At 41.5% G+C, this 25,536-nt stretch overlaps 1 protein-coding gene across 1 annotated transcript in view; it reads left to right on the forward strand.

The window, feature by feature from the left end:
• CACNG1 (calcium voltage-gated channel auxiliary subunit gamma 1) overlaps positions 1-25,536 on the forward strand; it is a 31,386-nt gene that overhangs the window by 4,506 nt on the left and 1,344 nt on the right. The window contains exon 2 of the mRNA XM_083350877.1: positions 18,344-18,418. Within this exon, the coding sequence (XP_083207003.1) occupies positions 18,344-18,418 (75 nt within the window). The remainder of the gene's footprint in view (positions 1-18,343; positions 18,419-25,536) is intronic.

Here is a 25,536-nt window from a genome sequence, read left to right on the forward strand (position 1 = left end):
GCATTGCACAGACAGCCTGGGGAACTGCAACCGTAGGAGTCTGGTCCACAGCTCTTTGCCCGGCAAGGCAATAGCTAGGGCGCTTCTCCAGGAAGCCTCACAGAACATAAAAAGAATAAAAATACTATGTACAAGCTTCTTGTGGGCAGGAGGAGCAGAACACCCACAGTGGCTCCAGTCCCAATTTGACCTAGCAAACACCCAAAACTGGCAGAACCCGAGACACTTTCTTAATGAGTCCAGACTATAAATATATGTCGATAAGGAGCCTGAAGTGCAGATGCCTTTGCAGAAATTGGTGTTTAGTTTCTCTGGGTATGGACGGTGTTGCTCAGCTGTCGAAGGAGTCTAAGAGTTGCTGAGCAGAACTCAAGACCTGACTACTTCAACTAGTCAGTGAAGCAGGCAAGAGGGAAAATTCTGTTTTAAAACGGGAAACGCTATGGTTGTTTTTATTTATTTGTATCTTGCCCTTATTAGTTTTATAAACACCTCAAAGCACCAAACATATCCAAGATTACCTTCCTCCTCCTATTTTCCCCACAACAACAATCCTGTGAGGTGGGCTGGACTGAGAGAGTGAGTAGCCCAAAATCACCCAGCCGGTTTTCATACCTAAGGCAGGATGAATAATTCACCGTCTCCTGGTTTCTAATCTGGTGCTTTAACCACTAGACCAAACCAGCTGTAGATAACTTTAAACTGTCATAAATACAGATTGGGAAAGAGTAATTGTTGTGTAGTGGGTTCTTGAAGGCATTGACCAGACCAATCTAATGCAACGTGTTTTATTGCAAGAATAACAGAACTGAACTCAACCAACAGACTGACAGATATTTATACATGCCACCACTAGGCGGTGACCAATCAGATTTAAAGCTTGTTTTCCCGCTCAAATATAAACTTCAGTTTCCCTCCAAAACAGTTTTGTTTTTTTTTTGAGACACATTTTTTTTGGGAGACACATTTAAACAAAAACACATTAATGGTCAATATTAATACTTAACAGTAATCATTATCAGTTTATGGCAGAAAACAGGGGTTATAAGCTGTTTTGTAGTGAGGGATAAGTGAGAAAACGGTCTTAGTCCAACAAAAGTTGATCTAGCTCTCTTATTATTATCTTTACAGATAGTTCTCAACTTACGACCACAATTGAGCCCCAAATTTCTGTTGCTAAGCAAGGCAGTTGTTAAGTGAATATTTCCCCCATTTTACCACCTTTTTTGCCATAGTTGTTAAGCAAATCACTGCAGTTGTTAAGTGAATCATGGGGGTCATTAAGCAAATCTGGCTTCCCAGATTGACTTTGCTTGTCAGGCTGGGAAAGTGACAAATGGTAATCAATTGTATGACCCTGGACAGTGCAGCTGTCATAAATATATGCCAGTTGCCAAGCCCCCAAATTTTGATCATGTGACAATGGCAAGCGTCCAAATTTTGATCACGTGACCATGGGGATGCTGCAACAGTCGTAAGTGTGAGAAACAGTCATAAGTCACTTTTTCCAGGGCTGTTGTAACTTTGAATGGTCACTAAATGAATGGTTGTAAGTCGAGGACTACCTGTACTGACCATACAATGTGGGAGATTTCTCTAGCCTTACTTGAGGCTGAACTGATGAGGTCTGCTTTGCTAGTACTCCTACCAGTATCCAAATATCCGACTTGAAGGGATCATCTCATACAGTACTTCTTCCTCCCTCCTCTCTTAAGGGAGTAATAAGCAGTCCTGAGAAAAAACCCAAGAAATTCACTAAGACTGGGACACACACACACCCCAACCCCTGGGTCAGGGACTGGCACCGTCCGCAGCCTGCCTGGGCCGCACAAGTGAGTGAAGTCCCATCCACGTATGCCCAGGTTGCAGGCAGCATACAAAACCACGCACCTTCGGTTTGTGAAAAAAATGCTTTTCACGGAACCGATCCCTGGCTCCCAAAAGGTTGGGGGCTGTTGAACTAAGGTATTTCCCACGGTCTGAAGGAAGACCACTGTATATTCTCATAGATCAGAATGGAAACTGACGATGCAAATCTGGGTTCTGTTGCCTGTAGCACCCACTCGCCAACCTAGCCCCTTGCCTGGAAATCTACCAGCCTATCAATCAATCATTCCGTTGCATGTAAAGAATTCTTTCTACCCCACTGAAGGATTCTTTGGTTATTTATTATGATTCATAATATTAACACTGAGTTGAAGCACATAACATCACTTTCAGATCTCAAGAGATTGAAAGCTCTCGCCACGATGTGGTAATTATTAATTGCACAAAAAGGCAAAGACGGCTGCAAGAAAAGATTTTTTATCAAAGCCGAGGAAATAAATTGAGCAGCAATGACTGAAGCTGAATGAATCTATAAATCAAGGTGGAGACGGCAGCCCCATCATCTTGCAACAAGAACCACAAAGGCAACCTCTGAAGAGGTTTCACAACAAACACCTGGGTACCTGGAATTCTGTGGCAGCCTATATGGCGGGGGGGCAGGAACGTTTTAATTATTTTCTAACACAGCTTGGAGAGAACCGCAGGAGTTCCTATTTATCTTTCAGAGCACTGCCTTTTCCCATTCCAAGCGCCTGTGATTATCAAGAGAAAGCAAGTCTAAAGACACATTGAACGCTTGCCATTTGTTAGCAGGAAAGCGAGCAGATGATTGCAAAGCTTTCAGCCCTTTAATTTAATTTTGCGAAGCACTAAGTGTCTTGAGAGCACTATAAAAATAATAAAAGATAATTGCGGTGAGCAACAAATTGCAGGATCTGCCATTCTGAAGAAATGTGAGAATTTCCAAAGAGTCTTGGATGACAGGAATCCGAGAAAAACAGCCAGTGTTGTTATTTACAATCCATTTTACTAAAATCCCAAGAATGCCCATCAAATCATTCTCTAAGCATGCTCATTGACCCTGCACTCTCCTCCCTCAGCAAACCAATGTTTGTTAGGGGCCATCAATTCTAGTCATGCTTCTCATAGTTAACTCACCTTCTCTATAATTGCCTCTTTGTTTATTGAGCAGATTTGAAAGGCAACGGAGACCCGTGAATCTCTTTTCTTGACACATTGCCCCACCCAAATGCAAGTACATGCTGAGATACAACAAAGGCACAAAATACACTCCAGCTGCACTGTTAGGAATCTGGTTTATGAGCTTTAAATTCAGCCATTGATTTGATAAGGAAGTAGATTGGCATTATCACTCAGTGAGGATGCTTAACATAGAAAGTGTGCACAAGAAAAGATGGATGCATGGTTGATGCATGGATGCATGGAATAAATAGATTGATAAATAAGAAGATAGATAGATAGATGATAGATAGATAGAGAGATAGATAGATAGATAGATAGATAGATAGATAGATAGATAATAGACAGATAGATGATAGGTAGGTAGATGAAGAAAGAAAAGAAAAGAAAAGAAAGAAAGAAAGAAAGAAAGAAAGAAAGAAAGAAAGAAAGAAAGAAAGAAAGAAAGAAAAAGAAGAGAAGAAGAAAGGAAGGAAGGAAGGAAGGAAGGAAGAAGAAAGAAAGAAAGAAAGAAAGAAAGAAAGAAAGAAAGAAAGAAAGAAAGAATAAAGAAGACTGTAAACAACACCTCAGCCCTGAGAAAGGAGGAACGCTGAAAAAGAGACTCAAAACAACTCCACCATGATCCTGTATCATACATGTCACTAACAACTGAAGTGATTCACTTAACAACTCTGGCAAGAAAGATCTTTGAATGGGACAAGGTCACTTAACAACTGTCTTGCTTAGCAATGGAAATTTTGGATTGAAATGTGGTCGTAAGTCAAGGATTCCTGTATGCTCAATAACAGGAAGTAGAATATTCCATAGGAAGAAAATAAGCCTTTAAAAAATAGAGTAACAATTAAATAATCATTAAGGGGCAATGCAATGGATACTTACAACTTTGCCAGTGTGTTGTCTATTTTTCCCAGGTCAAAAAAATAATTCCAGGTCAACCAGTTAACAAATATCCATTCTTTATTTCCTTTTCAATCAATTCATATTTATTAAAAATAAATCCCCTTGACACAGGGATATTCTTTATCGTGAACTTACACAAGTATTATCTCTACATAAGGAAAAGAGGGTTTGTGCTTTCCAAATTAAAACTTTAACCTGAAAAAAGTTTCATTGTCCCTAAATCCACATAACAAAAAAGGAATACAGTTTCATTTATTTGAACGTGGTCATACTGTCCAGGCTCACGTGCCTTCCGTCTCCTTTGGAGAGCAGATATGCTTGACTTCCAGCTCTTTTATAGCATTAAAAAAAGAAAAGAAAAGAAATTGGGTTAAGAATTAGAATGTAAACTGGTATTTCATGAGACGGTGCTGGCAGGTTTTCAGAAGAGGGCTTGTGTTTCACGTTTGTACTGGACCCAAAGTACTGCTTGGCCTCTAATTTGAGCAAAGGAAATGAACTTGCCGATTATGATTTTTGCCAGTTGAATGTATTATTTTTTCCTGAAGTTCAACTCTTCAGAAAATATAGCTTCAGATACATAATCATTAAATTAATTTCCCTTCCCTTAAGCTTATATATATTTGCATAAAGTAGAGCTGACATTGATTTGCAAATCATTACATTGTTTTAATAAGATAAGCAAAGTATAAAGTCATGTCATGATTTGCCTTGACTTTTGCAGGCAAGCAAGGGATGAAATCCAAATAGCTATTTCCAGCCTTGGTATGTCTACCCTCACTTGGCAATAAACCACCCTGTGTTCAGTGGTGCTTATAAAGAGAAAAGTATGATGCAGCCTTAGGCTTACACAAGGCCAGCCCTCTATTTGCTCTGTCTGTCCTGCATACACAAACCTACCACAGCCGTACCATATCATAAATCAAATTCAAAAGCAGCTTATTAGGAGATGCAGGGCACCCTCTATCATCTACCATCCAACTCTCTATGTCTGTCTGTCCGTCCGTCCGTCCGTCCGTCCATCTGTCCGTCTATCTGTCTATCTGTCTGTCTGTCTGTCTGTCTGTCTGTCTGTCTGTATATCTATCTATCTATCTATCTATCTATCTATCTATCTATCTATCTATCTATCTATCTATCTATCTATCGTTGAAGCAAAAATCTTCATCAGGGTCCAGTCCAAGTCAGGAATAAACAACATGGTGACTGCTTTAGAAAGAAGGTTGTTGTTTATTGAAGAGGAGAGCCAGACAGAAAGATGACTCTGGGAGAAAAGAGAGAGAGCACTTATAGGGAGTGGGTTTTTATACACTCTGGGGCTCTTGAGGTTGTTTCCTGTTCCTGTTTGAGGCTTTGTATTTCCTGTGTCATGTACTTTGACCTGAGTCTGAGTGTGCCCCTTTGGCATCTGTGGGTTGATCCTGTTATGTCCTGTCTTAGAATTTGGGTGGGGTATGTAGATTTTAAGGTTCTTTGTTTTCCTAAGCTTTAGCTGGAGGGCTACAACTTTCCTGAATGGATTGGTACATCTGCATTTCTACAGAGCTGGTTTCTGCTTGGGGGAGGGAGATTTGGGGCTATTAAGAAAAACTGTGCTTTTCTGCCTCTTTAAATTCCTTTGAGGAACTATAATATTCTGCCCTTTTAATATTTCCTTCTTTGGGGGAGGGGGCTGACTTATCTATCTATCTATCTATCTATCTATCTATCTATCTATCTATCTATCTATCTATCTAATCACCTATCAACTATTATCTAACTAATTTATCCTCTCCTGGCAGCTCCTGACTTCACAGATCTAAGTAATCTTCTTTGAATTCCAGCTGTAACATTTTTCCTACTATCCCCATGTCTGACAAGCCATGTTCCACTGTTACATCATCACTAGCATTGTCATTCAATGAATTCTGGAAGACATAGATGCTGCATCATCCAACAGGTAGCACAGGCATGGTTCCTCCTAGGACAGCTCTCCCAAGACTTTCTGTTGCCTTCCTGAGGCAAAAGCCAGGATGCTCCTCTTCCCACTTCAAATGCAGCTGCAGCCAGAGCTGGATCTAACATCAGCCCTACAATGAGGAGAGAAAGAGGTTGCAGGAATGTTCAAGGAAAGCTGTGTTCCCTAGCAGATGGGCCAGCCAGAGGGAGCCACAAGAAGAGTCTTCACTGGTACCATCTCCTCCTGTGGATGAAGTTGGCTGCCTAAGGTGGAACAAATATGCTTTATGTTCAGAAATTCAAATCGCCAGGATGTTTTGCGAACAGTGACCGTTCAGCCACTTAGATCAGCTGAACCACTGGAGATTAAATGATTGTAACTCTGCTTAATATTGCATTAGCAAATTTTTAGCATCTTTCCAAATTTCAAACTGGAGTTGTCTTTAGGAGCATAAATTTGTATTTCATCCATTGCATTCATCTGACAGGTTATTTGGGATGTGGGATACCCCAGTGATGTGTGTTGTGTTTGAGGTGGTAGCTGATAGTGCTTCAGCCTTTTCTTATGGTATTTCTTTCAGATTAAAACTCCAGTTGGCTTTACTTGATTGACACATGTGTACAATGCTAACCTGACAAGATGTCAGGCTTTGCTTGATTGACACATGTATAGAACGCTAACCTGTCATGATGCCAGTCTGGAATAGACAGGCTCATACAGTCATAGAGTATCAAGTGTTAATACTGCACAACAGGAGTCTGAAGAAAGGCCTGTCAGAACTAAATAGAGAGGATTTCATTACCTTGTCCCTGTCAAAAAGCTGGGCAACATACAAGATTTTAGAGTGAAATAGATTGGACTGGATTGGGCTAAGCTGGGCTAGGCTAGACTAGACTAGATTAGAATGATGGGACACAACTTTTAAATAATCAAAGCAGGGGTAAGGAGGATAACTTTAATATGATTCAAAGTTTTGGTTTTTATTAATAGTGAAGCTGAGAATATCCATCCCTCTGGTGGTTTATGGATTGATTTATTGAGGTAGTCATCTGCTTGAGGTATATTAGTATGAATTGTGCAAATATTTGCAATTTATATTCAAACATAACCAGAGCTCTACTGGATCATACCCCGGCTCATGTAGTCCAGCAATCTATTCTCCCAGTGGCCAGCCAACGGCAGAAGGAAGCCCACGAGTCTCCCAGCAAATGGCCTTCAAAAGCAATGCCATCAAAGCTAATAAAAATCAATTCTCATGTCATCTATGAATTGCTGCAACCCTTTTTTAAAGCCAGCACTACATCCCTTGGTAGAAAATTCCAAATGTAAATATGAGTACTGTAATATATATATATATATATATATATATATATATATATATATATATATATATATATATATATATTTGTTCTCTGAGGTTTTCGCGGGTGCCTGTATGTGGATCCTTGGTTTTTCGGGTTTCTCCCCGCGTAGAACTAAAGGTGTAGGCGCAACGTTTCGACGAAATCCCATCCGTCATCATCAGGCTTGTGGTTTCTGCTTCCTTCTTCTGGGAGAAGTATGTGGCTGTTTGTTTTTCTTTTTTAAACTGCCAGAGGGGGTGTGTTCTGTGAGTGGAAGTGTGCTGATTGGGTGGGGATTATGTGTGTTCTGATTGGGTGGGAGTGTGTTTTGAATGGTGGGGGTGTTCTGATTGGGTGGTGGTGTGTTTTGAGTGGATGGGCTGGTCTCAGCTGCCAGCCTTAGACCTGAGCTGGTGAGTTGTGCTGTTTTTCCTACGCAACTGCCGAGATCAAAATTTAATCCCCACATCCTTCCTATTGAAATTCCACTCCAACTCTGCAGCCATCAAACGCATCCTGATGAGAACTGAACTGGCCCTAATCAGAAACGAACTCCACACAAAAAGATTCCTCCTGGACCGAATCAACAGAGACCTCCTCACACTTCACCTCAAACTCAGCAACAAGATCCACCCCACACTTTGGGACAAATTCAAACAAATTGCTGTCTGGAGAGCTGAAACAGAGACTGCCTACAAAACAGACACACACACCAATAAACTCCAAAGACTAAAGGAACGCCAGAAACAAACCCCTCCTCTCCCACAGCAACACATGAAACAAACTGTGCACAACATCTCAGATAGGATTCTCACCAAAGCCGAAACCAACGTCCTGTCTAAAGGATTTAATTTTGCAGTCGCTCCCAAACACATTCCCACGGAAACCATTATATGCGGAGTCGAATCCAGCCTGACCAAAATCAACCCTGATGACGCCAACAAAATCAGACTCGAAGTTACCAACATCCTCTGCACCAGCAAACCACCCAAAAGCAACTTACCCAAAGAGGAACAGACAGCACTACTTAACCTAAAAAAAGACACCAGCATAATCATTCTGCCAGCAGACAAAGGCAACGCCACGGTGGTAATGAACTCATCTGACTACCATACCAAATTATCCAACCTACTCCGAGACTCCACATACAAACTCATCAAGACAGACCCCACCACCTACCTGGAAAAAACCACAAAATCCAAAATAAAAGCCACCCCCATCAGTGAAGAGATCCAGAAAACAATCATTCCCAGAGAAAAATCATCCAGATGTCCCAAGCTCTATGGTCTGCCCAAGATACACAAAGAAGGAACCCCTCTCAGACCCATAGTCAGCTCCATAGGCTCACCTCTACAAAATCTAGCCAAATTTCTTGCCAAACAACTACAGCCTTACGCAAATTCCATCACCTCACACGTACAAGATTCATTCCAATTCATAGAGATCATAAGTAAACTAAAGTTACAGCCCTGTGACCTACTTGTTAGCTTCGATGTCGTATCCCTCTTCACCCAAGTGCCAATCAAAGAAGCCTTGACAGCTATCCTAAATAAATACAACCCCCCAAAACACATCCTAGATCTGACCAACCACTGCCTATCTAACACATACTTCATCTACAATGGACAAAGATACAAACAAATGGAAGGAGCACCCATGGGATCACCCCTTTCACCTGTCATCGCAAACCTCTACATGGAACACTTTGAAACCCTCGCTCTAGAAAAATCCAACCACAAACCCAAACTCTGGCTCAGATACGTAGATGACACCTTCGTAATCTGGCCACATGGCAAAGAAAAACTGGATGACTTCCTCACACACCTCAATAGCCTACACCCCAAAATACAATTCACCATGGAAACAGAAGCTAACAACCAACTTCCCTTCCTTGATGTTTTAGTCTACAAGAAATCCGACGGCTCCCTAGGACACACTATCTACCATAAAAAAAACGCACACAAACCGCTATCTGAATGCACTCTCACACCACCACCCAGCACAGATCAACTCCGTAGCCAAGACACTCATCTCCAGAACAAAACAACTAGCTGACAAACAACACCTAAAAACCGAACTACACAACCTCACTAATGTACTAACAGCCAATGGATTCCAAAGAAACATGATTACCAACTTAATCCGAAGAGAGACACCCACAAAAACCCAAGACAGAGAACAAGAAAAAGGCAAAGCCCTCCTCCCATACTTAAAAGGGACCACAGACAGAATCAGCAAAGTCCTCCAAAAACACAACATCAAAACAGCATTCTACACAGACAGAAAAGTATCCACCATCCTAAGAAACCCCAAGGACATAATTGGGTTAGAAAACCAAGGAGTATATGAAATCCCATGCACCACCTGCCCCACCACATACATCGGACAGACCAACAGAAGAATAAGTGCACGCATTGAAGAGCACAAAAACTCACTCAGAAAGGGAGAACAAACTTCATCCCTGGTCCAACACTTTGAAGCCACGGGACATGAAATTGATTTTAAAAAAACCAAAACTATCGCCAAAATTGAACATTTTAACAACAGAATAATCAGAGAAGCCATTGAGATAGAAAAACGCCCCCACAGCATGAACAAACGAGATGATACCTCTCGCCTACCATCTATTTGGAAACCTGCCTTGATTGACAGACGAGTCCCAACCACCAAGAATGATACCAGACCCAAACTCATGATAACATCACATGACATCACCACCACACAACTATTCAAAAAGCAAATCCGAACCCACAATGATAAAGAGGCACAACCACAAAACAGAAACCTAACTACAGCTGCAACATCAGCCACTTTAAACCCCTCCAAACCACATAATAAGCAAACTGACACCCACTATAAAAACATGGCACCACCACAAACACGAAGGCAAACAAAAACAGCACAACTCACCAGCTCAGGTCTAAGGCTGGCAGCTGAGACCAGCCCATCCACTCAAAACACACCACCACCCAATCAGAACACCCCCACCATTCAAAACACACTCCCACCCAATCAGAACACACATAATCCCCACCCAATCAGCACACTTCCACTCACAGAACACACCCCCTCTGGCAGTTTAAAAAAGAAAAACAAACAGCCACATACTTCTCCCAGAAGAAGGAAGCAGAAACCACAAGCCTGATGATGACGGATGGGATTTCGTCGAAACGTTGCGCCTACACCTTTAGTTCTACGCGGGGAGAAACCCGAAAAACCAAGGATCCATATATATATATATATATATATATATATATATATATATATATATATATATATATATATATATATATATATATATATATATATATATATATATATATATATATATTACAGTACTCATATTTACATTTGGAATATATATATATATATATCCTTCCATCTGTTCTGATTTTTCCAAGATTTAATTTCCTTTGGATCTAGTCTATTGGGAAAGGGAAAATAGCTTCTCCTTGTGAGGCGTCCTTGGTGCTCTCTGAGCTTGCCTGTTTTCTTGCAGATGTTTCATTAAACAAACTAGATAACTAGGTTACCTAATTTCAGTAAAGAAACCTCTGCAAGAAAACAAGCAAGCTCAGAGAGCACCAAGGACCCTTCATTTCAACCCTGAGCTACAAATACTCTCTTTTATTAGCTTCTCTTTATCTACTTTATCTATAAAAAGGTAAAGGCTCCCCCACACATGCGTGCTAGTCGTTTCCTACTCTAGGGGGCGGTGCTCATCTCCGTTTCAAAGCCAAAGAGCCAGCGCTTGTCCGAGGATGTCTCCGTGGTCATGTGGCTGGCATGACTAGACACCAAAGGCACACGGAACGCTGTTACCTTCCCACCGGAGTGGTCCCTATTTTTCTAGTTGCATTTTTACGTGCTTTCGAACTGCTAGGTTGGCAGAAGCTGGGACGAGTAACAGGCGCTCACTCTGTTACGCGGCACTAGGCTTTATCTATACTATACATAATTTTGTACACCTCAAAATTATGTAGCCTTAGCATTTCCCTCTTTTATTATGATTGTGGTGGTTGTGCTATTTTACTGTATTACTCTTTTTCCTGGCCTTTGAGCATAAGCTTCTGTCCATACATTATAGTATTGATTGCATAGCAGTAATTGTTTAATTAAGAAATGCTCTAATTCTGATAGCCCAATCATACCTCCTTATCAAGAGTTGACAATCTTACAAGCAGGGCTTTTTTTGTCATAGAACGCTCAGAACTGAGTTCCGGCACCTTTTTTGGATGGAACCTTGTAGGGTAGGCAAGGCGGGTTGTATGACATGTGTGAGTTCCAGCACCTTTTTCTTTTACAAAAAAAGCACTGCTTACAAGTAAGAAATCTTGGCCAGTAGTAAACAAAAAGCTGGGTTTACCCAGCTCTTTAGGTTCAAATCTGGTCAGTTTAGCATTAGGCTCTATCTAACAAGATGCAGTTCAGTGTTAGAAATGTAAGGTCCTGCACCTCGGCAAGAAAAATCAAATGCAGGTATAGAATAGGCAGGACCTGACTCAGCAGTAGTAACTGTGAGAGGGATCTAGGTGTCCTACTGGACCATCACTTAAGGATGAGCCAGCAGTGTGCTGCAGCTGCCAAAAAAGCCAATGCAATCCTAGGCTGCATCAACAGAGGGAAAGCATCAAAATCCTGAGAAGTGATAGTACCGCTTTATGCTGAACTAGCGAGGCCACAGTTGGAATACTACATCCAGTTCTGGTCACCACAATACAAAAAAAGATGCTGAGATCCTAGAAAGAGTGCAGAAAAGAACAACTGACAAGTCATAAAAGAGCCAAGGTTGCCTACTCATGGTCTAGCCCAGGGGTCAGCAACCTGAAACAGTGAAAGAGCCACTCGGAACCGGTTCCCTCACAAAAGGAAAAACTGGGAGCCGCAAAAAATATGTGCGCATGTGCATACATGCGCGCATGCACAGAACAGGGTTTGACTGAAGAGTGGAGCCAAGGTGAGATATGCACCTGCCCTGCATATTTGAATTGATTGGTTGAACTTTTTTTTATTTATTTTTATTTTTATTTTAATTCCATTTATATCCCGCCCTTCTCCGAAGACTCAGGGCGGCTTACAAGCTTAGCAGTAGCCTTCATTCTATGTATATGCCTGCTTATTAGGGCTTTCACACACACCCCAGCGGCATTATTACAAAGTCAGCTTATTGCCCTCAACAGTCTGGGTCCTCATTTTACCTACCTCGGAAGGATGGAAGGCTGAGTCAACCTTGAGCCTGGTGGGATGCGAACCTGCACTAATTGCAGGCAGCTGGTGTTACTTAAGGAGGCATTAGCCCACTGCTCCACCAAGGTTTTTTAGTCCCACTTTTTTTTTTTGGACTGCACATGGCAGAGGACTGAGAGCCGCAGGAGACGGCTGAAAGAGCTGCATGCGGCTCCAGAACAGCGGGTTGCAGACCTGTGGTCTAGCCTAATGAAGAGAATAATTAAGGGTAACGCGATAGCTATCTTCTAACACTTGAGGGGCAATCACAGAAATGAGGGGGTTGACTTATTCTCCATAACTCCCATTGCTTCTTGCAGTACAGGAAGCAAAGGTTGGAAGCTCATCACAGGGAATGGAGCTAAGGAGAAACTTCCTGACAGTGAGAGCAATTAATCAATGGAACCCTTGCCTCCTAGAGTTTTGGGTGCTCATCTCTGGAGGTATTCAAGAAAGGATAAGGTCTCCGGCCATGAGCAGTGGTTTGGATTAGAAGACCTCCAAGGCCCTTCCAGCCCTATGATTCTATGATTCAGTCCAGTCCTGTGACCACACGGTGGCAGGATGGTGGGCAAGGCTGGGCAATTGGATTCATTCAGTAAATTAAACCAATGTGCTGTATAATTCCAACCTTGAATATGATCACATTTGTTTTTTGGGGGAAAAAATAAAATCTGTTTGGGAGAATGGCAATAAAATATATAAAATAAAACATCTGTTGCACTTGTATTTTCAGCAAAGGCATCATGGACAACCTCTACCGCTTCCTGTCTTTAGCCAGAGGAGGTATTTTGTGAAAAGTTATCTCTCTTCCTCAGCAAAGCCAGCTCGTTTCCCCAGCCCACCTCCCATGAAGAGTCGCCCAAATATTCCTGCAGGCTGTGCAGTCACAAGCACACACTCTAATATTTAACTCCCACATACACACCTGATAAGATTGCAATGATAGGTGATCATTGTCTGCTTTTAATGTATTTCTGCACTTTATTTCTTTTGGCCCACAGTCAAATAAAACAATCATCACTACTGCATATTGAGAAAAACAACACCGAAGAACACAATTTCCACAGATGATATCAGTACAAATGCACTGTCCTTTGTTTTGCAATGTAAGTTCATAAAGAGGAGCTTCAGGGAGCAGTAGAATAATAGACACAAATCTCCTTTGATTTCTCTGCCAAACGGCTCAGTCACACATTTTCTGGGGAGTGGATGGAAAGTGATGAGGTCTCTTAAATGAGATCGCCCAGTTCCAATCGTTCTGACATTAAGCAGGAAGCTGTTTTCCTAGATCATGTTTTAATGTTTTCCCCGCTGCCAAATGCTTAGGCTGAACAATACGAATAGCTTAATTTGCCTTTCCTCCCTGTTTTTGCATCCTCATACCAAAATAAGGGTGGGCAGAGCAGGGCCATTAATATGGTCTTCTGGGGTGACAGTGTTACCTCTTCCACTGGTCCTCCTGATTTAATGAAATCCCTGTTGGCTAATAGCTGACAACTACAGGGTCCTCTGTGGGCAGAAGCCAAGCACTCTGACTTCTGCTCTGAACAGGCTATGGGGATCTGCAGGGAATGGGGCTTTGAAGAACTAAATCTTTTGCTGCCCAGTGCAGGATCCATGAGCTCTCTTCCAATGGAAGTCAGAAGTGAGGACTTCATGGTCATGAAGCTTTTTAGGAAAGCACAGGCACAGTAACAAGGATAAACCTTAACCCCCTCCATCTGCCCCACCAGTGGGCACTTCTCTTCACCGACTGAGTCTCTCAAGCTGAACGGTGTCAATTTCCCTCCATCTGGCTGTGAGGTGGGAAGGTCATGCAAGTTTGTGAAACTGCTTGACTGATCATTGTAGCTTTCGCTCTGAGTAAAACTAAGGAGTGGCTTTTTTATATGCAATCCACGATGGGGCTCAATTTCCTGTCAACAGTTTGGCCTGAAGTATTGGGCACGAAAGTTGCTGCTACTGCCTCCATTATGAGCTCATATAGATAGACCTCATTTAGTGACCACAATTGGGATCATTAACTCAGTTGTTAAGTGAGGTTGTTGCTAAACGAAACCACAACTGTGCTTAGGATATTAGTACAGCTTTCCTTTGTTTTTCAGACCTGCAAAGGTCATAAATGAGAGTTATTTTTTTCATCACCATTGCAACTGCAGTCACTGTACAAGGCAGTTGCCAAATGAGGACTAGCTCTAATGGTACATAGAATGTCCTTAGGAGACAGAAGGAACAGCTGCAGCCTAGACAACCATCTGACAAATGAAATCTGAGCCCAAAGAAATGGGGCAGAGAAGCCATCTCAGAAGGGACCCTTCCTAGATTTGGGAAGATTAAAAGAGATGTGAGAGATACTTTCAGACTTGCAGGAGTCTGAAAGTATTGGTCAGAAAGTATTAGCCTTTTGAGATAGGACTAGAGAAGAAGTGAAACTATGAGGACTAGCTTTATGTTTATTCTAAGGTTATATTGACAGAATCAACAGGATCGAAATCAACAGAATTAAAAACAGAATTAACAAAACAAAAATATGTTGGGCATATTTTTTCTACTTTATTCTGGGGAGGAAGTTGAAAGGCAAAAACAGAAGCTTAAAATTTTGCAGAGCATTCCTTAATAACCCCTACTCATGCCCCTTGGATGGCTTGAAGAGCAAACTGGTTGCCTTAAATTTCTGCAATTCATAAAGCCACAATTTTACCCTTTAACTACTTTGAAAGTACTAAGGAGAAACACGACTCTGAAAAAGTTAGTTGACCATGTCCTAAGGTGCTTTTTCCAGAAGGCATGTGAACTTTCTTCATTTTTTTTCCCTTCGAAAACATTTTGCTTCTCACCCAAGAAACTTCTTCAGTTCATGGTTCTTGCATGAGAAGCAAAATATTTTCGAAGAAAAAAAACTTAGCAAGTCCACTTGCCTTTTGGAAAAAGCATCTTTGGGACAACCATGACCTGGATGTTTGAGAATCCCCGTAGGCATTCACGTCATAATTCATTATGCTATATTATTAACTGCATCCTCCCTAGCCCTCAAGCAGAGGTAAGGGAGGAAATACATCTCTCAGGATGAAAAAGTGGGTCTCCGCTAATTACAGTTTATTCAGTAATCTGTAAATAACCAAACCATGATTTAGTATGCTGGATGAACAGGAAGCCAGCTGAGCAATTCCCACCCAAAGCATACATTAATCTACGTAATGTACATGTAACGTGTAAAAAAAGAACTGGGGAATATTAGAAGTATAAATAGCATTTTAAAGGAAGTTTCAATTAATAGAATTGAAAATCAGATTTTATACCTGTTTTCGTCTCTAACTTCCACTTCCTAAATCAGCACATCTTCTTTTTAGTACCTTATGGTGCATTTGTGAGCCTCAGTGTTGCTGCTAAATATCCTGCAAAGACTGGGTGTTAAGCTGAGAGCATCAAGGTGAAGACATCAAATCTTGTACGGCCAGAAGAAAAATACATTTAACAAGATCATAGACTTGTTATAGGCATCAGGTAGAGAGCAATAGTGCTAGGAGAATCTGCCAATTTTTCTCCCCTGTATACTGTGGATGGAAATAGAAGGTCTATTCTGGATAAAAGATGACACACCTGTCTCAACTGGAAAGATAAGTCCTGGAACAGGCAAGGGAAGGAGATTGAGATGACATCAGCACGAGGAAGACATCTGTCAAACTCCTTGCTCAGTCACTCCAAGGGAATATCCTAGAAAAGCTCATCAGCAATCACACAAAACTGCTCATGTGTTACACAATAAAAGCAGTTCATGCAAACCAGTGAAATTAACCCAAATGGAAGCCTGATGGCAATGTATTGGCTGGGGTGATGTCGTGAGAATGGCACTGTGGAGTCCAAGTTCACCTCTATGCTCAGACGCAGCGGTTCACAAGGTTGGAGGTCATCTCTTCCAACTTCCACCAGAACATTTGTAATAGATGAGCAACAACCTTCTGGATATCATTTCAATATTCCAGTATTTGAGGGGCTGCCACAAAGATGAGGGGGTCACATTATTCTCCAAAGCACCAGAGGGCAGGACAAGAAACAATGGTTGGAAAGTGATCAAAGAGAGAAGCAACCTGGAATTAAGGAGGAATTTCCTGACAATGAGGACAATCAACCAGTGGAACAGCTTGCCTCCAGAAATCATGGGTGCTCCATCACTGGAGATTTTTAAGAAGAGACTAAACAGTCACATGTCTGGGATGGTATAGGTTCTCTTGCTTGAGCAGGGGGCTGGACTAGAAGACCTCCAAGGTCCCTCCCAGCTCTATTCTATTCAACTTTAGCTGTTGGGCAACTCCCAGCCTGTTCCATTGGCTGGCAGTGTATACAGTCAAAAATCTCCTCCTGACCTCCAGTTGTAAACTACTTTCTTGTAGTTTTAACACACTGGCAAAAATAACAACAACCAGAAGTCTGGTAACACCATATCTGGCGAAAACACATTTAATTAAAAGACATGAGTTGCAACTCACTGCATCAGACGCCCAGGGAGGCTAGACCAGGGGTGGGCAACCTCGGCTCTTTTATGACTCATTGAAGTCCATGAGTCATAAAAGAGCCAAGGTTGCCTACCCCTGGGCTAGACTGACGTAGGCTTTAAATTGGATTGAATGGAGAGAGGAGGGGGGGGAGAGGTTGGTTATGCAGATTCAGGTATAATGTGATTACAAGGACTTGATCAATTAATACATGTAATCTGTTAAAACCCATTGTGCTTGTTGAGATTTTCTGAGATTGCCTGAAGCTTTGGCATTGTTGAGTGAGGTCAACAACATCTCACTTTACTGACACTCTTAAAAACCCCACTTTTCCAAAATGTTCATTTTGAGGTCTGAAGTCAAGTGTCCTGGGAGGGTGAAATGTTTTGATATTTTGATATCCTTGTTTTGACTCCTGGTGTCAATGTTTGTGTTCGCTAATTCTTTTATACAAAGTTTGTCATATTTCTTCCATATAGACATTACTAGAAGATGAACCCAAAGATGAGGGTAAAATTTATGTTGCCAAGCAAGACAGTTGCTAAGTGAGTTTGGCCCCCATTTTCTTGCCACAGTCGTTAAGTGAAACATTCAGTTAACTTAGTAACACGGTTGTTAAGTGAATCTGGCTTCCCCATTGACTTTGCTTGTCAGAAGGTCGCAAAAAGTGATCACATGACCCCGGGACACTGCAACCGTCATAAACACATGCCAGTTGCCAAGCGACAAACTTTGATGACATGTGGGGGATGCTGCAATTGTCCTTGTGAAAAATCAACATAAGTCATTTTTTTCAATGTCCTAACTTTGAACAGTCACTAAATGAATGGTTATAAGTCAATGACTACCCGTAATTGCCTTAAATGCACAGGTTAGTACTAGCCATGGATTACATGCTACGATCTTGTAGGCATGGCTGAAAGATAGAAGAAATGAGAAATCTGTGCCAAAAATAAAGGTTCCAATTTTTAAAATTTTGATACATTTAAAGAAATGGAGAATCTCATTGCTCTAGGCCTGAATGTATAGGTGGAATATGTAAGGCCTCAGATCCCACCCACCTCATTGACATATTGGACATTTGAGAAAGGATGTGCAGAGTAAGTTGCCTGTCATAGTGTTTATTTGAAGCAATAGATAATTTTCATTAATAAAAAGTCAGCTTTTAAAACAAAAGAAAAGCAGCAAACAAATGAAACCTCTTTAAAATTGCACCACCCTATATTATTTTCTGCCATGTGTATCATTAGTCCCAGTGGGACTGAATTCTAAATAAAAATATATGGGATTACTCTGCATATTTCCTGTATCCTTGTCTGTTTCAGGATTCAATAAAAATGAAAAGAATTGATTTGGACAAAAAGTATTAATTTTTTTTCATTTTCTTCCTCTCTCCTCCTTCCTTCCAGAATACAACTGTTCCTATTTCACACACTTTGTCTCAGGAGAAAGTACTGACATCTTTCAAGTATCAACACAACGAGGTAAGAAGAATTGGTAAGCAGGCAACCTCTGCATCCAGTTCTGGTCACCACATTACAAAAAAGATGTGGAGCCTTGCAAAGTGGTAAGATGATTAAGGGCCTGGAGACAAAAACATATGAAGAATGGTTGCAGAAATTGGGTATGACTAGTGTAGAGAAAAGAAGGATTAGGGGTGACAATTCAGCAGTATTTTGGTATTTGAGGGCAGTGCCACAAAGAAGAGGGGGTCAGCTTATTCTCCAAAGCACCAGCGGTCAGGACAAGAGACAATGGATGGAAACTAATCAAGGAGAGAAGTAACCTGGAATTAAGGAGAAACTTCCTAACAGTGAGGACAACTAACCTGTGGAATAGCTGGCCTTCAGAAGTTGTGGGTGCTCCACCACTGGAGGTTTTTAAGAAAAGACTGGGCAGGCACCTCTCTGAAATGGTATAGGGTCTCCTGCTTGAGCAGAGGGTTGGACTAGAAGACCACCAAGATCCCTTCCAGCTGTATTCTGATTGATTGAAACTCTGCATTACAACAGTAATACATCTTATGCCAAAATATATCCAGTTCATCAGATTGGGATCCAGCTCCAAACAAAGATGGGATAGTTAAACTGGCTATGGAGGAAGGATATCTAAGGGTACAGATGAAAGAGATGAAGAATCATATCACATACTTATGGAAAGATGAACCTGAAGTCAGCCCCGTCAACTTTGGAGGAATATATTGAGTAGTGTTCCTTATCATAGTATCCTCCACTTGCGTTGGCACCAACACTGAGAATTCTTATGGAATACAGGACAGAATACAAAATAACAGTGTTGGAAGGGACCTTGGAAGTCTTCTAGTCCAATCCTCTGCTCAATCAGGAGTCCCTATGACATTCTGGACAAATAGCTTCTTCTTAAAAACCTCCAGTGATATAGCACCCTCAACTTCCGGAGGCAACGTTTTCCACCAATTGATTTCAATTTTTCAGTTCTAATACATCAGATGGAGTAGTGGGCAAACTTACACCTACATGTGTCAATGGAGATTCTCAGTCATCCAGGTCATGTTTGTTCCAAAGGTGGATTTTCAAAAGACAACTGGACTTTGTTTTCCCTGGAAGACATTTTGTTTCTCATCCAAAAGCTTCTTGGATGGGAAGAACTGAAGAAGCTTCTTGAATGGGAAGCAAAATGTCTTCAAAGGAAAAACACAGTCCATCTGGCTTTTGAAAAAGCACCTTAGGGTTACACCCACATAAGAATTTCTTGCTTGACAGGCTTTCTGGGTAGTGAAAATCTCAGACCTGACAAGCATTTCCATTTGTTCTAAGAAAAGATCACACTTAAAGAATTTGCCAAGGTTCTTCCTCTTTATTCAGAATAAATGAGTGACAGCCAGCCTTTGGCTGCTTTCAGCATGGGAGAAGAGCCTTTAGGTTTCTCTCATTAGAAAAACTTTTCCTAGACTCATATTCGTAAGTGAACTTTTTCAGTAGTACCGCTGGATGTGACCCAATGCTTCATTACAGCATTGCGAAGTTGAAATAGCTTTATTGCAATTGTGCAGTGAATGTGCTTTAACTATCCCTCTGGGTTAATTGTTTCTGGAGTGATATTTTTAAACAGATTAACTTACTATATCTGTGGGGGGGGAAAGGTAGGTATGTCGTACATCCTTGTTTTTAGTCTTAAGAATGATTTAACAGATGGCTCCTACGACAAGAGTCTAGTTGGAATTTATTAATGCAGAGGTCTCCAAAGTTGGCAACTTTAAGACTTGTGAACATCAACTCCCAGAATTGCTATGCTGACTGGGGGATTTTGAGAGTCAAAGTCTGCAAGTCTGGAAGTTGCCAAGAGTGGAGACTCTTGTATTAATCAATGAGCTCCTTGCAAGTGTTGATGTAGGAGATGATCAGACTGAGCCCGAAGAAGGGGGGGGGTCAAATGCATCATCAGTCACTTCATACCTACATCCAACCCACTTGAATTCTGTTGACTCTTATCTAGTGCCAATTTGCTTTGACTCTCTGTTACTAGTTCAGATCCTTGTAGAGAGCTTAAGCTTGCAATAAATCTTTTTATATTCATTTTGAGCTGCCTGGACTTCTGATTTCTTGCTCTTGACAGTTATTTTGCAATGGAGAGCTGAATCATGAAATGATGAAATTGAGAAGATGTATCCAAGCCCTGCTCTCAGCATCCCCATGTGTCTGGCTGACATTAAAGAGCAAAGTGTTGGTTAATGTGGTGGGCAGGAGGCAGTTTCAACCTTATCTGGATCTGGACCCCTGCTGGGACAGAACAGGGAATACCAGCAAGCACATTTTCTTCTAGAATGTACCATGCTTTCTAAATGTCTTTGAAACCATTCTGCTGAGTCCACAAACATCTCTAATAAAGAGGTAGAAAAATTAGAGAGCAGCTGGATTGCTATGAGCTTTTTCTCCTCCCTAATTTAGCTTGCGTTCTGTGGCAGATGATTCTAGAAATGAAACAGTAGATGACAGGACCATTTACATCTGATTCATCTACAGGAGGAAAAAGCAAACTATTATCCAATTTAATTTTGTACGCTAAAACTATTTGTTTTATGCTGTAAGGAAATTAGCAATCTCATCCTTGTTCACTGTATTATTTTCTTGCAGTTCAAGAGTCTCCTTCAGATGTATTTTCAAGTCTGTATGTTCAGTAGACCGCTAGCCTTTATAAGCTTGCTATTAAGGTATTCCTCAACTTACAATCACGATTAAGCCCAACATTTCTGTTGTTAAGTGAGACATTTGTTGAGTTTTGCCCCCATTTTACAACCTGTCTTTTCACAGTTGTTAAGTGAATCACCACAGTTGGTAAGCTGTTAAGTGAAACTGGCATCCCCATTGGCTTTGCTTGTCAAAGTCCAAAGGCTGCAAAAAAAGGATCACATGACCTTGGGACACAGCAATGGTCATAACTATGAGTCAGTTGCCAAGCATCTGAATTTTGATCACACAATCATGGGGATGCTACAAAGGTCGTAAGTGTGAAAAACATTTTCCAGTGCCATTGTAACTGAACGGTCACTAAATGAATTGTTGTAAGTCAGGGACACCCTGTATGAAAATGAGAGCCAGTTTGGTTCAGTGATTAAGACACCAGCCTAGAAACCAGGAGACTTCGACCTTAGGCACGAAGCCAGTTTGGGTAATTCTGGGCCAATCATTCTCTGCCCCAGGAAGCAGGCAAGGGCAAGCCACTTCCCAAAAACCCTTGCCAAGAAAACTGCAGGGATAGAAAAGACTGGTGGACTTATAGTCAAATAATATATTTTAATTTTGTTGATCCTATCCTTAAGTCTAAGGAGGAGTTAGAATCAGAAGGACATGTCTGCCATTGGTTTACATACTTACAATCTAGAGAAAGATTTAAATCAGACAAAAAGAGTTACGGGTTTGATTTTGTGAAAAATGAATTGGAAATCCTACTGTACGGTAACAATGAACGTATTTGTTCTGTACCAGCCTGCTACCGGCCCTGCAGAAAAAGCAGGGACAACCCCTTTACAAACTGCAAGAGGCTGGAATTAAGCCTGCCACATTTATTAACATAAAACAGAGCAAACAAGACACCAACCATGAAACAGGAACTAATCAAGCGGTTGCCTTCAGCAAACCAGCCCTCCCACGCATTCCCCTTTTATACAGTTCAGGGCATGGCTTCTCTCTGCCTTCTTCCGAGGTGCCCCATTGCCTTCCTCTGTTTACTCCTGATTGACTGCCTCCTGCGTCGGGCGTCCTTGAACAGGGCCAGCTGTGGGTCATCTTCATCCACGCTGTCAGGCTCACACAGCTGGGTCTCTGTGGTGACCAAGTGGGAGGGGCCTGGCTGAGGGCTCTCATCAGCAAGATCTTCAACCCCCTCAGCAAGCTCTTCAACACCCCCCTCCTCCTCTGAGTCGTCCGACCCAACTGCCGAACCCACAGGCTGACCCTGAATCACAACAGTATTATTGCAGAGGTCTATAAACTAAAATCATGAGAAAGGCAGGGCTAGATGAATCAAAAGTTGGAATTAAGATTGCCGGAAGAAACATCAACAACCTAAGATATGCAGATGATACCACTCTAATGGCAGAAAGTGAAGAGGAACTAAAGAGCCTCTTGTTGCGAGTGAAGAAGGAGAGTGCAAAACTTGGGTTGAAACTAAACATTAAGAAAACCAAGATCATGGCATCTGGCCCTCTCAATTCCTGGCAAATAGATGGGGAAGAAATGGAGGTAGTGACAGATTTTATTTTCCTGGGCTCCAAGATCACTGCAGATGGGGACTGTAGCCAAGAAATTAAAAGACGCTTGCTCCTGGGGAGGAAAGCCATGGCAAATCTAGACAGCACACTAAAAAGCAGAGACATCACCCTGTCAACAAAAGTGCGTATAGTCAAGGCTATGGTCTTCCCAGTTGCAATGTATGGCAGTGAAAGCTGGACCATAAGAAAGGCTGAGCGCCAAAGAATTGAAGCCTTTGAACTATGGTGCTGGAGAAGACTCCTGCGAGTCCCTTGGACTGCAAGGCGATCAAACCGGTCAGTCCTAGAGGAGATCAACCCTGACTGCTCTTTAGAAGGCCAGATCCTGAAGCTAAAACTCAAATACTTTGGCCATCTAATGAGAAGGAAGGTCTCCCTGGAGAAGAGCCTAATGCTGGGAAAGATTGAGGGCAATAGAAGAAGGGGACGACAGAGAATGAGGTGGCTGGATGGAGTCACTGAAGCAGTAGGCATGAGCTTAAATGGACTCCAGAAGATGGTAGAGGACAGGAAGGCCTGGAGGAACATTGTCCATAGGGTCGCGATGGGTCGGACACGACTTCGCAACTAACAATAATAACAACATAAACTGTTATTGAATTTGAATTTGGAGAATGAATAGGTAAAGCACTACATGATTCAGTGTGCATGGAAGTTTGGATATAATGTAATGCTTGAACTATGGGAGACTATGTGGACAAAAGGTTTAAAATTTACACTAAATTATAATTTAAAAGACATTTTTTATAAGATGATGTATCACTGGTATTTAACATCAGATAAGTTGTCCAGAATGTATAAAAGTATTTCAAATAAGTGTTGGAAATGCAAAAATAAAGAAAGGACCTTTTATCACTTATGGTGGACATGTGACATAGCAAAGAAATATTGGAATAGGATTCACGTCTTAATACAGAAGATTCTCAAAGTGAATACGAAGATAAAACCAGAAAATTTTCTTTGGGGTTTAATGGAAAAAGACTTGGTAAAAATTTGGAACTTTGATGCTATGTATGTTGATGGCAGCAAAATTACTTTATGCAAAAAACGGAAGGACACTTTGATTCCCACAATAGATGAATAGCTGCAAAGTTGTTGGAGATAGCAGAGATGGTTAAACTGCTTTGATTAAAGCAGGGCTTTTCAACCAGTGGTACGGGTACCACCTGTGGTACAATGGCACCTGGCAAGTGGTACATGAACATCCTAGAAAAGTGGTATTGGGGGAGGGGAAGGAGCTGAACCGGTGGCAGCACCGCACATGCCTGAGCGAGAGACGGCTGGAGCTGCAGGGCTGTCAGGGCTCAGCGGAAGCGCCATGATCAGCGCTTCTTCGGGGCTGTCAGGGCTCAGTGGAAGTGCCAGGATCAGCGCCGGACTCCAGCTGGAGCCCAGCGCTGATACTGGCACGTCTGCTGAGCCCAGAAGAAGCGCTGATCAGGTGGAATGTTGCAGCATCACCAGGGTCTTGTGATTTACATTCAGATGTTTGGCAATCAATTCATATTTATGATGGTCAGAGTATCCCAGGGTCATGTGAAGTGACCAAAACCTGCTGCAACAACCCAGCAGAGGGGGGGAATAAAAACCAAACACCCCCCACCCCACCCCTGCTGCCAATCCTCAACAGAAATGCTCACAACAATGAAAACCTCAGACAGGAGGAAGAGTGTCGCCGGGCGGGCGTGCAGGTGTCTTGCTCAGCTGTGGTTTGGGGGGCACTTTTTTCAGTGCCATTGAAACTTTGAACAGTCACTAAATGAGCTGTTGTAAGTCAAGGACTACCTGTACTTAATCAATTTTTTTCTTTTCTTTTTTTTGGGTCAAGTTTTTGATACCTTGCTAGGCAACTGGTGGTATTCGGATGTTGCCATATCCTAAAAGTGGTACAATGGGTGAAAAGGTTGAAAATCCCTGGATTAAAGACAAAAACACAACTACTTTTGTTTGTACTTGGAAGCCACTTTTGGACTTTGTGCTCGAGATGGAAAAAAAATGAAACTTTGATTTTGGTTTTTACCAATTAGATAGGTTTGTTGTTGTAAAAATGGCTAGTTCATACTATTATGTAAAAGTAAAAAGTTGAGTTTTAATGTTATTATCTTATTCTATTGCACCAAAGGGAGTCGGATGTCAATGCCTTTTCTTTCTTTTCCCCCTTTTTCCTATACTTTCCACTTCCTTTTTCCCCCCCCTATCTTTCCTATTATTTTCTTTTGTATTTTTGTATCTTATACTAATACTAATACTAATACTAATAATACTAATAATACTAATACTAATAATAATAATAATAATAATAATAATAATAATAATAATAATAATAATAAAAAATAATAAAAGTAAATAAGAAAACTGCAGGATTTGCCCTGGTAATCTCCCAAAGATACAACACGCTTTGTTGAAGTAATCTATTTGATCATAATGATTGGCTATTTTTATTTTTATTTTTTATTATTTTAATTCCATTTATATCCTGCCCTTCTCCGAAGACTCAGGGCGGCTTACAAGCTTAGCAGTAGCCTTCATTCTATGTATATGCCTGCTTATTAGGGCTTTCACACACACCCCCAAGCGGCATTATTACAAAGTCAGCTTAATTGCCCCCAACAATCTGGGTCCTCATTTTACCTACCTCGGAAGGATGGAAGGCTGAGTCAACCTTGAGCCTGGTGGGATGCGAACCTGCACTAATTGCAGGCAGCTGGTGTTACTTAAGGAGGCATTAGCCCACTGCTCCACCAAGGCTCATTTTTTTATTGTTCACTTCAGAGAAAATCTTGTGAATGCACCAAAGGAAAGAAAGAAAGAAGAAAATGTACAAAACTTCTCAAAAGCATTAAAAAAATGCCC

This window comes from Vipera ursinii (genome assembly GCF_947247035.1).
Source record: "Vipera ursinii genome assembly, chromosome: 2".
NCBI lineage: Eukaryota > Metazoa > Chordata > Lepidosauria > Squamata > Viperidae > Vipera > Vipera ursinii.